The 13,190-nt window shown below is 53.8% G+C and overlaps 1 protein-coding gene across 3 annotated transcripts in view; it reads right to left on the bottom strand.

Moving 5' to 3' along the window:
- The window catches only part of TMPRSS9 (transmembrane serine protease 9), a 29,714-nt gene that overhangs the window by 13,625 nt on the left and 2,899 nt on the right, over nucleotides 1-13,190 (bottom strand). For all 3 annotated transcript variants that reach the window (XM_042927910.1, XM_042927911.1, XM_042927912.1), the window contains exons 2-8: nucleotides 11,906-12,033; nucleotides 8,787-8,854; nucleotides 8,502-8,677; nucleotides 7,603-7,644; nucleotides 6,394-6,507; nucleotides 4,010-4,181; nucleotides 1,323-1,597 (exon numbers count right to left, since the gene is read on the bottom strand). In XM_042927910.1, the coding sequence (XP_042783844.1) occupies nucleotides 1,323-1,597; nucleotides 4,010-4,181; nucleotides 6,394-6,507; nucleotides 7,603-7,644; nucleotides 8,502-8,677; nucleotides 8,787-8,854; nucleotides 11,906-12,033 (975 nt within the window). The remainder of the gene's footprint in view (nucleotides 1-1,322; nucleotides 1,598-4,009; nucleotides 4,182-6,393; nucleotides 6,508-7,602; nucleotides 7,645-8,501; nucleotides 8,678-8,786; nucleotides 8,855-11,905; nucleotides 12,034-13,190) is intronic.

The raw sequence follows: 13,190 nt of genomic DNA, 5'->3' as shown, positions 1-13,190 counted from the left end.
CTCGCCACCTACTTCCTTCCAGGGCTGGGCTGTCCAGTCTGGCAGCCACTGGCTACATGTGGCTATTTAAATGTAGATCTAAATGCGTACGACGCAATAAAATGTAAAAACTCGGTTTCCCAGGCACACGGCCACGGCCAGCTTGCAGGGGGCTGCTGGCTCCTATAGCGGGTGACACAAACACAAAGCACAGCCCCCACCCCCCAAGGGAAGCTCTCTTGGATAGTGCCGGTCTGGCCTGGGAGCCCCTCGTGGCGAGGCTCACTGCTCTGCTCCCTGCCCCGCCCTTGGACCTGTGGTCGGTGAACGAGGGAGGCTGAAACGAAATGTTGGTGGCCTGGGCTTAATTATCTTTATATTCCCTCCTAATTAGGTCCGTGTGGAAAATACCTTTCCTTTTCAGAAGGTGTAAAAATCATACGACATTTTTCTTTTCTTTCGTATCAGGCAGGCACAGACCTGAGAAAACCCCAAATCACAGGCCATGGGCCCTGCACCTGAAGTCAGCTGCGGTGGACGCCCAGACCCTTTCGACAGGGCAAAGCTGCCCCTGAACTTGGGGGGGGCCCTAGGGCACCCCCACTTCCATGCACAGCCACCGAGCCAGCCTGGACAGTTTGCTCTAGAATGTTCTAGACTAGTGTCATCCAATAGGACTTCCCGCAATGATGGGACTTCTCGCTGCAGGACAACCCCCTGTCCGAGTACTTTATCTCATCCACTGGGTCAGAGCTGAGGCGTCACTTTCACGGTCCTTCCCTGAAGCCATCCCCACCCCAAATCCTTTTCCCTGAAGCATCCTGTGGGTTTCCTTCCAGCACCTTCTGTCAGATTACAGTGGATTCTCACCCCTCCTCCGAGACAGTTCTGTTCTGTAAAGTCGCCACAAACCCTGACTTATCGCTTCTGTAGCGTGGCTTGTGGGGGGCAGAGGGCAGGTTCCTAGGATCCTCTGCTCTCAAGGTCCGTAACTTACGGTGTGTGTGCCTCTGAGCACGCGCACTTCCCTGAGTTCACGCTCTGGAACCCACCGCGGGAAGCAGCTTACTAGACACCCCGGCCTGTCTGCACCTAGAGACGCCAGCCGCCACTCTGCCCCAGGGGCCATTTTAGCAACCACCCACAAAGAGCACAAAAACGCACAAAACGTGGCAGTGCATACGCCACGGGAAGGACGCCGGTTTCTGGCCCGAGCTGAAACAGCAGGGCACATTCGCAAATGGCACAGAACTGCCCAGAGCACCCTCTGGGGCGGCGGGCACCGCAGGCACGGAGCGCCAGGACCCCCGGCCGCGGGAGGAGGCAGGGGCCGAGCGACTTACGGAAGTCCTCCTTGAGGTAGCCCCAGCCGGAGATGAGGCACTTCCTCCGCGGCGGGAAGACGTGCGTGGCGGCAGGCAGGCACACGGGCTGGACGTGCCTGCCGAAGGCCAGCGGGCCGTCCAGCTCCAGCACCGCCACGTCAAAGTCGGCCGTGTCCGGGTCGTACAGGGGGTGCGGGGTGATGCGGGCCACGCGCACCCGCACCGTGCTGGCCTCTGCGCCACTGAGGTGGGTCGTGCCCGCGTAGGCCACCCACTCCGCCGGGTCTTGGAACCTGCGGGGCACAGAAGCCACAGCTCCAGGGTCCACCCGGCACAGACGGGCAGCGGGGGCGGCGAGGGAGGCACCCGCCCTGGGAGCGGGCGTGATTAGGGTGCGCCCCGAAACTCAGGCATCACGCGACTTTGTCGAAAATGGAAATGGATGCACACGAACCCATTCCACGCCAATTTTCAGCATTTGAAACAAAGACAGATCTGGGTGCAGTGTTGGGGTGGGGGCCAAAGCCCACAGGCCTTGGGATAAACCGTGTCTTCGCGCCATACCGCAGAACGTCCAAATGAATGCCGAACCCACGACAAAGTGCGGACATTTTACATAAACACAGGATCTGGCTGCCCCAGCCCCACTCACCGCCCAGGCTTCCCAGAGCCCCGGCCGGTCAGATCTGCTCTGAATTTCCCAACTGGACATTCTGTTCATTGTGGAGTTTGTTTTTTGCGTTATTTATTTATTTTTTTTTTGCAACATGACATGAAAGTATTACTTGTCATAATGCCTGTTCTGGGCAACAGCTGACACTTTGCCCCCCCCCCCCCCCCCCCCGGCCACCAAAAGTGCCCCGTTCTCCTCACCCTACTCCTGGCCTTGTAGTGGATGTTCCTCGCGGGCCCCGTACAGGGTCAACGGACGGAACACCACGCTTCCCAGCAGAAGCAGGGGACAAGGCCGGGTTCTGTCTCCCAAAGCCCTCCCTCCCCTCACCCACCCTCTCTCCGTACCTTTGCGGAATCATTCTGCTAAGCTCAAGATCAAAACTCTTATTGCCTTAAATAAGTTTTACCAGAAGGAAGTTTTACCATGTTACCAGAATAAGAAAGAAAACACAAAGGCAGCTCTAACGGACCCTTGGGACAAGTGGGGAGATCGGATGTGGACAGGGCGCCGGATGCCAGCGTGTGGCGGTGGGTCACGATACTGTGGGTGCGGGTGACAGTGTTCCTTGTTTGTACAGACACGTGCAACAGAGTCAGGGGGACGCATCACGGTCAGAGGGGAGAATATCAAATGGTTTGGCAGGAAAAGACGCAGAGCCGCGTGTGTGTAGGTAAAGACACAGCAGGAGCGATGGCTAATACGGGAAAATGCCAACGCGTGCTAAAATCAGGTAAGAGCACACAAATGTCTGTCGTGCCGTTTTTTCGTCTTTTCTATCTGCTTAACTACTGCTGTAATAAAATATGGGAGAACAAAACTGAATGGAAAAATTGCCACCTACTGTCCTGAGCTGTGACTGGTTCTGGCATCCGTCCCCAGGCTGGCAGCTGAGGCAGACAGCAGGCTGCACGCGGGGCCCGGCAGCAAGCCAAGGGCTGTAAAGTACTGAACCATCTGTCCAGACTGCCCTGCCCTCTCCCTCAGGTCTCCAAAGACTGCAGCAACCAAACGGCAATGCCTGGCACAGAGGCTTCTGGAACCTTCTCCCACTTTTGACCAGCTCCATTCTGCCTGGCCACTCTTGGTTTGTTAACGATTCTGACCATCCTCAACAACAAGCAACGAGCTGGTTCAACAACAGGCAAAGAGTTCAAACACATGTCTCTAAAGAAGACATACAAGTGGGCCACAAGCACAGTCAGGCAGCACGGGACAGCCGCCGCGGTGGCTCAGATCAAAACAGCAGATGACGACAAGTGCTGGGGAGCACGTGGAAACACCAGAGCCTTCTGCGTGGCCGGCGGGGATGGAAAATGGTGCGGCCCCCGGGGATAACCATACGGTGGTTCCTCAGAAAGTTTAAACACAGAATTACCAGGTGACTCAGCAATCCCACTCGCGTGTCTATACTCAGAGGCACTGGAAACAGGTCCCAGTTCACAACCACCAAGAGCTGATGAAAGCACTCGAGTGTCCTTCCATGGATGAAGGACAAACACAATGTGGTCCATCCACACGTTGGGGTATCATCCAGCCTCAGGAAGGAAGGACGTCCTGCCACCTGCCACCATGCGGACGGACCCAGAGGATACCATGCGCAGTGACAGAAGCCAGACACAGAAGGACACGTCCTGCGTGACCCCACTCACGGGGGGTCCCCAGAGGAGTCCCGTCCACAGAGACAGAGAGCAGATGGTGGGAGCCAGGGGAGGGGCAGGGACAGGGAGTCTGTGCTTCATGGGGACAGAGTCTCAGCTTGGGGACATGGAAAGTTCTGGAGATGAGTGGTGGGGGCAGCTGCACAGCAGTGTGAACAGCAATGCTACTGAATTGTGATGGTTAAGGTGGTAAATTTATGTAGTGTATATTTTACCACAACTTAAACAATAAGAACACATTCAGATTCAACAACAGAAAAGAAAAAGAAGGGAGGGGAGGGACAAGAGAGCTCCACGGGGCTCTAAGGACCCCAGGAAAGGCGGTGCTCCGGGAGTGGGACAGAAGGCAGAACCAAGGGTGCAGGGCTCACCCGTTGAAGCAGTGGGCCGCGGACACCAGCCACCTGGCCCCGACGACAGCAGCCCCACAGAAGTGTTCCTTGTTTTCTCGAAGGCTGACTTGCCACGGGAACTCTCCCGGGGACGCTTCCACGCCACCCACGATCCGGCCGGCTGTCTTCCAGCCGGGCTGTAGACCACAGTCTGCAAGACAGAGGTCACCAACCAGGGCCCTCAGAGGGCAGGGCCGTGACTATGCTCCCACCACGTCTGTGCAGAATCGCTCATCCCTGCCACCCTCTCGTTCAAAGACGTGCTCTAGGTCCCTTGCACTTGGCTTTGCTGACTCCTTTGGGGCCCCCCAGCCCTCGTGTGCCCCACCTCCAGCTGCCCAACAGGTCAAACACCCAAGGCTGCATGCACCAGGCAGTGGCAGAGAATGTCTCTGCCGGGACCCCTTCTCTGCCTCAGGCACAGGTGGCCTTCAAGCAACCTTCACTTCTCCACATTACACCTGTCATGGAGCTCATGGCCAAGGGCGAGATCCAGGTGGGAACTCCACACTTTCGACTTGATTCGCGGGTGTGCCGACTCATAAAGCAAAGGGTCGACCCCTTGCTTCCTCATGTCTCTAGCTGCCCAGAGGGCACTTTCTTCCTTTTCTTCCCCACACAGGCCCCTCCCTCTGGGTCTCCACTTCAGCTCATGTTGTCATGCAGCAAACAGTGAACTGAGAAGAGCTGTCCAAACACTGCACATCTCAGAGAAAGTACTGTTGCCCTTGGCCACCTCCTGGGAGGAAACAGAGCTCTAAGCTCTTGGACTGTTGTTTGAGAGCAGCTTGACCTTGACCTGCCTGGGGACTTGGGTCACCCAGAAAGTTCATGGTGACTTTGGGCCACGTGGTATCACCTTGACCTCTTGAGGGGCTGGAAACTCAGTTTTTTGGGCTGAGCTGTGTCCCCCGAAAAGATGAAGTTTTAACCCCCAGTACTTGTGAGTGTGATTTATTTGGAAATAGGGTCTTCAGAGATGATCAAATTAAGATGAAGTCATTAGTGAGGGCCCTGAATCCAATGACTGGTGTCTTCTTAAAAAGGGGAAATTCGGACAAAGGCACGCACACAGGGAGAATGCCATGTGGACGTGATGGCAGAGATCTGGTGACACTTCCATAAGCCAAGAAATGCTAGACATCCACCAAGCCCCAGAAGCCAGGAGAGAACCATGAAACAGATTCTCCATCACCAGCTCAGAAGAAACCAAACCTCCTGCTACCTTGACCTCAGCTTCCAGCCTCCAGATTGTGACAGGGACCGTCCCTGTTGTCCAGGCCACCTTGCTTTGGCAGCCCTGGGACTCTCACACCTAAAGTGAGCTGTGCCGGTGCTACCTGCCTGTGTGACCCGGGACACCAAGTCTCAGCGAGTTTCCCTGGCTGGAAACACTTTGTATGTGTTCACGTGCTGCTGCTGCGACTTTCAGTCCAGCACTGTCCCGTGACCGCACTGGGCAGTGGGGAGCCTGCCCACCGCCGGTCTCGCCCACTCTGTGCCCGGTGCACCTCTTCCTTTCATGACCTTTTCACTGGGAGAAGCTGTAACCTTGCATAGGAGGACACCTGAGTTCTGCGAGTCACTTTGGTGAGTCACGGACCCCGAGGTGGGGGGGTCACAGCCGCCAATTTCAATTGGCCTCCACAGATCATCCAGGTCCAGGTGCCACACGCCACCAATGTTTCCTCCACCGTAGACTTTGCAAGTTTCAAAGTTCTTATACATCCATCTTTTCATGGGATGCCATGTTTCAGCTTATTTGGTCCACTTTTATGTCCAGTGAGGTTTTATAATTTTATAGAACTCTACAGGCGTGACATGCTCATTTTTTGTTGCTACTGATCACATGCGGGATTTTTTGCATTTTATCTTCTAACCCGTTGTTAGTTGCATAAAGCAAAGGAATAGCTTTTGTATGTGTTTGTGTTTCTCGTACTCTCCCCTCCGTGTCAAACCTTCTCATTTTCTAATCCCGGGCTAGTCAATTTATTGATTCATTTATATAGTCGATCACATCCACTGTGAATTATGATGGTTTTCCCTCTTCCTTTCCACACTTCAACTGCTGCTCTTACCCTATCGCATGGGCTAACATCGCTAGAAAACGTTGGCTCCTCTTACGGCACTTCCACCGTGAGATTCCCTTGCTCGAAACCCAGAGCGCCAGTTCCTGGCACTCGAGGCTTATCACGCTTCGGCAGGGACCCATCTCACAGGCGCCCCCTCCCTTCCTCTGCCCAGCTCCAGCGATGCCAAGCCCAGGTGGCGTGTATAATGTGTGCAGCGGGCCAGACAGCAGAGCCAGCAGCTGACCCCGGAGAGGGGACATGGCCCAGATACCAGCCAGACAGGGGACTGACCACAGTGGGCCTCATCAGATCCGTCGGAGCAGTCCACTCTGTCGTCACACTCCGGGTTCACTTTGGTCACACACTGGCCGTTGCGGCAGGAAAAGGTGTTCCCTGGGCAGTGACCTGTGGGCAGAGAAGAACCAGGTTCCTGACCCCACTCTGTATCTCCCGGCTGCAGCAAGATTCTGCTCGCTACTCAGAGCCTTCAGGGCATGGAAAACATCTCTTTTTTGCTTCCTTGGCCCTAAATGTTTCTGAAGTAATTTTCTCAGAACCAGTACGGAGACACAACACGAGAATGTCAGTCAGCACACAGGCCAGGACAACGTAACAGAAGTACAGGCACACCATGTGTGCTTCCACATTTTTGAGCGCCCACGTATTTTTAAGTAAGACACGGGTGAAACTGAACTTTTCGGGGCACCTGGGTGGCTCAGTCGGTTAAGCATTAGACTTTGGCTCAGGTCATGATCTCATGGTTCGTGGGTTTAAGCCCCAGGTCGGGCTCTGTACTGACAGCTCAGCCTGGAGCCTGCTTCTGATTCTGTGTCTCTCTCTTTCTTTGCCCCTCCCTGCTCACACTTTGTCTTTTTCTCTCTCAAAAATAAATAAAACACTAACAAAAGTACTTAAAAAAAGAAATCGAATTTTTCAAGTTGTAGTAAAACATACATAACGTGAAGTTTACTATGTTAACCATTTTAAGTGTTCGGCACACACGTGGGGCCCAACTGTTCTCTGCGAGGGCATCCCGGGCACTGTGGGGGCTGAACAGCACTCCTGGCCCCACCCCCTCCAGGCCAGGAGCCCCGCTCCTTACTACCAGATGTCCCTGGATACCACCCAGCATCCCTTGGGGCCAGGATCGCCCCTACTTGAGGACTCCATGTGGTACTCGTTCTTTTTTCTTTTTTTCCAAACTGTTTGTGTTTTGTCTTTTAACAGCAGATCCCTACCACTTTTCCAAAAAAACCCACCAGTAATGTTTTCTCTTACTCGTATTTGGCCACGTGTACTTCAGCGTCTCAACTTTCCATCTCTTGCCCACACAGGACTGTAAGTCCGTGCCTCCTGGCCCCCAGAGGAGGCTGGTGTGCAGAACTAGCCTTCACTGCACTGGAGGGAGCCCTCTGTGTCTGAAGTCTTGGGGAACCTCTCCAGGTGACTCTCTGGAAACTGCAGAGGGCAGGCAGCTCCGTGGGAGAGGGGAAGACATACCTGATTTTAAATCTCTTTCTGTCCATGGCGCTTTCTGGCTTCCTGCAGTGAAATGGACAAGACATGTAAGCTCATCCAGTGAGTTCTGTAGTTTTTTGAAAACATCGGATTGCAAGGCAGCTGCACGGTCTATCATAGGAGCCACTTCAATTCTAACTTAAATCAATTAAGATGAAACCCAACGAATCATTCTGTTGCTTGGTCTCACTGGCTGCATGACAAGCACTCAAGGGCCACACAGGCCTAGTGGCCACCATAATGGACTATGCAGGCACAAGACCAAGGAGAGTTCAATTCACACGGACGCCGAGGTTACTAAGACTCAACCAGCATGTCAGCATTGGTGGGCAAAGGGCATAAATGTCTAGTAGGACAAGGTCAAGGCAAGCAGTCTTTAACCTGATGACAGACTGAACGAACTCATGTCTGGTTCTCAAATCACGATGAACTGCATCATCAGATTTTATGTGAAGTTTTGGTTCATGATACGGAATCTGCACCATCAGATCTTAGAGCACAGCATTTACTCTTATTTCTATACCAGGATTGGCAAACAGTGGCTGCAGGCCAAATGCGGCCTACCATTTGATTATGCGTTAAAGTTTTATCGATACACAACACTGCCCATTTATGTATTGTCTTTAACTCTCATGTGACAATAGCAGAGTTGAGTGACCTCGACCGAGACCCAAAGGGCTGCAAGGATGAAAATATTTACACTCCGGCCATTTGCAGGTTGCTGTCACCTGGTCTCTACTAGTGAGGGTAAAGCAATGTGCCTGCGTTTTCTTTTCAAAAGAGGGAGCAGCTGTTGGAAACCTAAAGTTTAACGCAACGTTCAGCTGCCACCTCCCCCACAGCCTCCCCCTGGTGTCTTTCAGGGTCTATAGCCTACTTGCCTGTGAGCTGGGCAGACACAATGGTGCCGTGGGCAGCCAGGGGGATACCGTGCCCCTGCAGCCTCGCTCGGAGTCCCTGCCGCAACAGCTCCTCCTCTAGGCCCAGACTCAGTGACTGTGAGGCTTGCAGCAGGAAGTGCAGCCGGAAATGCACGAAGACGCTGGAATTCCCATCCCTGCAGGGAGGAGAGAGGCCTTTGGGGAGGGAGGGCTCCTGCTGGAATCTTCTGGAACCTCTTGGGTGTCCACCGGGGTTCCTTCGCCTGAAAGGAGGCCCTGACCCACCTGTAACTTAGCACGGTGCAGCCCACACAGCTGGCCTCCAACTCGGTCTCCCGAAAGCTGCTTACAAACTGCAACAGAAACCACAGCAGCACGCGCTAAGGCCACGGGCTGGGCGGCTGTCCCGCAGGGACCCGCGGAGTTGGAGAGGGCACGGAAACGCGCCTCTTCTTACACTCAGTACACCCGGCAGTCACAGAGCCGTGTGCGGGACAGGGAAACTTGGAAGTTATTTGGATGAAAGTACTGCCCCATCAGCAGATGGATGGATAGAATGTGGCCCATCCACACGGACGGGAGCGAGGCACGGACACGAGCTGCCTATGGGACAGACCCTGAACACACAACGCTCAGAGCGGGAACCAGACACGAGAGTGTGGTTCCCGTGTGTGAAACGTCCAGAACAGGCACATCCACAGACAAGAAAGGGCTTCATGGGTGCAGGAGGCTGGGGAGTGACAGCTAATGGGGATGGGGTTGCTTTTGGGGTTGGTGGAACATTCCGGAACTAGACAGAGGTGATGGCTGCACAATTTTGTGAATATACTAAACACCCCTGAAGTGTTTACTTTAAAATGGTTAGTTACATTTTACATGAATTTTTACATTAAAATAAACTCTGCTTTGTGCAACCAGACGCCATTAGGAACTTGCTTATCCTTCGTGTGCTGTTCGAGTGACCACTATCCACAGTCTCCGGTTTAGCACTGAAGGGCCCTCATCCTGGGCACCGGGATGGGTGTCACTCCAGATGCTGTCCCCAGCAGCACCAAGGTTGGGGGTCCGGAGAGTCCCCCCGGCACATTATGTGGCCTATGCCTAGGGCTACCAGGTGTCTCCGTTTACCTGCTCTCAGTGGAGTCGCTAACAGCATCCCTGTTCCCAGTCAGTGTCCCGGCTTGGCTGCTAAACCGGACGCTCACCACGCCAAAGCACAGGATACACAGGTCTCCCGCCTACAACTCCCTCTGACCTGCTTCTCTTCTGTCCACTCTCCGAGCCTATGTCCCCCTCACCCACATTCAGACCTGCACTGGCCCACAGAACAGCACACAAATCTGGGAAATGTTCTTTACCTGCCCTGCCCCACGTGGCAGCCACGGGTCACACGTGATGACGGAGCATTTGACACATGGCACGGCTGGTGCCACAGGGGGACGGGTGTTTACATTTTAGTTAATTCACACTTAGATTTAGAAACAGATACTCTGCACAGTTACCAGAAAACTCTTAAGAATACTTGGGGCAACTTACACATGTACATTTATGGAATCTACACACTTATGGATTAAGTATTCCTGGTGACAATTTAGCAACCGCATGGAGATGTGAGTATAAAACACACCCGGGTTTTGAAGACTCAACACAAAAAGAGGTGAAAAGTCTCATTAATACCCACTTTACGCTGATGACATCAAATGATAATATTCTGGATACCGTGGGTTAAGTAAAACATATTAAAATGAAGCCTACCTGTTTCCTTTTCCTTAACACAGTGGCTAGGTAATTTTAAATTATGCACGAAGCTTCGTGTTATACTTCTGGACAGAGCTTTAGGGCATGTGGCTTAAATCAGCAAGCTGACACCCATGGGCCAAATTCAAGTCGTTACCTGTTTTTATACAGTACACAAACTAAAAATAGTTTTTACAGTTTTAAATGGTTGGAGAAAGTCAAAAGAAAAATATTCATGGTACGTGAAGATTATACGAAATGTTTATTTCGGTGTCCATAAATAAAGCTTTATCGGCACACAGCCACATCCATTAATTCACCTGTCCCCTGTGGCACCTCTTGAGCTGCCTCAGGCCAAGGTGAGTAGCTGGGCCAGAGAGTGTCTGGGCCCCAAAAAGCCAAAGATCTTGCCTGTCCCGGTTAGAGGAAAAGTGTGTTGATCCCTGGTCTGGATGGTGGTGCCTTGTAACTGCCCCCCTGCTTTCCCATGTCTTATCACACAGCCTCCAGGCCACAGGCAGATTGCTCGTCTCAAAACGTGAATTCTTCCCTAGTGACCCTTCTGCTCTCTTACGATGAAATTTAAAACATTTTCTTTAATTGAGATATAATTCACCTACCTAAACTTACCCTTTAAAAGTGGACAACTGGATGGGTTTTAGTGCATTCGCAGAGTTGTGCAGCCATCACCACAACCGATTTTTGAATATTCCATCAGTCCCAAAGCAACCCCATCTCCCCTAGAACCCACGCCCCACCTCTCCCCAGCCCCCATGAGCCCCCTTCCCATCTGTGGATGAGCCTGTTCTGGACATTTCACACACGCGGACTCACACCCCGTGTGGCCTCTCGTGTCTGGGTCCCTCCCTGAGCGTCGTGTGTTCAGGGTCCGTCCTCAGGGCGGCAGATGTGGGTGCCCTGCTCCTGCTCCCGGCCGAGTAACGTGCCCGTGTGCGCGCGGGCCTCCTTGTGTTTATCCATTTACCCATCGATGGGCATTTGGGTGTTTCCACTTTTTGGCTCTTGTGAGTCATGCCGCCGTGAGCACTGGGTGTGCAGGTTTTGTGTGAGGACATGAACTTTCATCTCTCTTGGGTGGACACCTATGAACAGAATCACTAGATCACATAGAAATTACGTTTACCCTTCTGACCAACTGCCTGCCTGTTTCCACAGTGGCTGCCCTCTTTCAGGTTGCCACCAGTTGTGTGTGAGGCTCTGGTCTCTCCACTGGAATACAACTTATTTTTTTTTTTAAGGTTTATTTTTATTTTTGAGAGAGAGAGAGAGAGAGAGGGGCAGAGCATGAGTGGGGGAGGGGCAGAGAGAGAGGGAGACACAGAGTCCGAAGCGGGCTCCAGGCTCCGAGCCGTCAGCACAGAGCCCGACGTGGGGCTCGAACCCGTGAACTGTGAGATCGTGACCTGAGCTGAAGTCGGACACCTAACCGACTGAGCCACCCAGGCGCCCCTGGAATACAACTTTTAACCTTTTAAAAGTGCCTACGAGCCAGCAGGGGTCAGTCCCCGCTGCCCCGTATTCCAGGGGCCACCAGCGCTGGCCACAGTGGCCTCAACCTCTCCGCCCCGCACGCCCTCTTTCCTGCCTCAGAGCCTGCCTGGGCTTCTCCCCCACCGTGCTCGGCTCGCCACCCCGGCCGCCCTCACCAGCCATTCCAGAGCGGGCGTCAGGGTGCGGTAGTAGTCCGAGGCCTCGTGCTGCAAGCTGTGGGCGTAGCGGACCCCTTGCAGCTCTGCCGTGTGCTCCACGTCGACACCCTGTGTAGAGAGGGAGGCTGCGGACAAGACCAGGGCCCCGTGAGAGAGCCCAAGTTCGGGGTCTGGGTGCAGTTAAGTCAGCCTCAAAGGCCCCCAGCCACCCAGGGGCCATCACCCTGACAAACAGGTGGCGGGCCGACTGCCAGGGCGGGGGGTGGGGGGGGAGGCCCTGAGTGGTCGCCAACAGTGCCCCCCTTCGTCTCTCACACAGGTCTCGGTTTGGTGACGGACTCTACAGGCAGCCGCCTGAAGGCACCGGCCGTCCCCAGGTCCCTGAGGACACGGTTAGCTCCTGCTCACCCCTGGCTCACCAGGTGTACCTGGCTCAGGGCCTGAAGCTGGCCTCACCAAGAAATGGCCTCAGGAGGAGCAATTCCCAACAAATGCCACAGGGGGGTGACCACAGCCGGGAGGCACCAGGACCCTCAGCCCACAGCCCCAGGATGCCACCCTCTGAAAACACAGGGGTTTGCGACTGTTGGAAACACGGCGTCAAAAGCACTTAATAACAATCAGACCCATCGATACAGAGAACAAACCAATGGGTACCAGAGGGGCGGGAGGGGGAGGGCAGAGGGGTGCAGAGGACAGGGTGGCACGGTGCCAGGAGTCCAGCCAGTGACGTCGGGGTGGCCGATGGCAGCCACGCTCACGGTGAGCACAGCACAACCCACAAGGCTGTCCCGCCACTACGCTGTATACCCACCAGTAGCCCCTAAAATCCACTTTGCTTTTATTTAATTATCCATTTAAAAAAAATTTTAATGTTTATTTATTTTTGAGAGAGAGACAGTGAGAGCGTGAGTGAGGGAGGGGCAGAGAGAGGGAATCCAAAGCAGGCTCCAGGCTCCGAGCTGTCAGCACAGAGCCCGACGCGGGGCTCAGATTCGTGAACTGCGAGATCATGACCTGAGCCGAAGTCGGATGCTTCATCTACTGAGCCACCAGGCGCCCCTACTTCGATTTTAAAAAGTACGTGGCAGGGGCACCTGGCTGGCTCAGTGGGTACAGCACACAACTCCTGATCTCGGGGCTCTGAGTTTGAGCCCCACGGGTGTAGGTGACTTAAAAATAAAATCTTAAATATAAAAAAAAAGTACACAATAGCAAAGAGTAACAATCATCACAAAGTTTTAAAAGGACACAACAGCAACCACCTAAAACGTGAAAACGT

Source organism: Panthera leo, chromosome A2 (assembly GCF_018350215.1).
Source record: "Panthera leo isolate Ple1 chromosome A2, P.leo_Ple1_pat1.1, whole genome shotgun sequence".
NCBI classification, from domain to species: domain Eukaryota; kingdom Metazoa; phylum Chordata; class Mammalia; order Carnivora; family Felidae; genus Panthera; species Panthera leo.
Note: the sequence above shows the minus strand (reverse complement) of the source record. Positions and strands in the feature narration are given on the sequence as shown.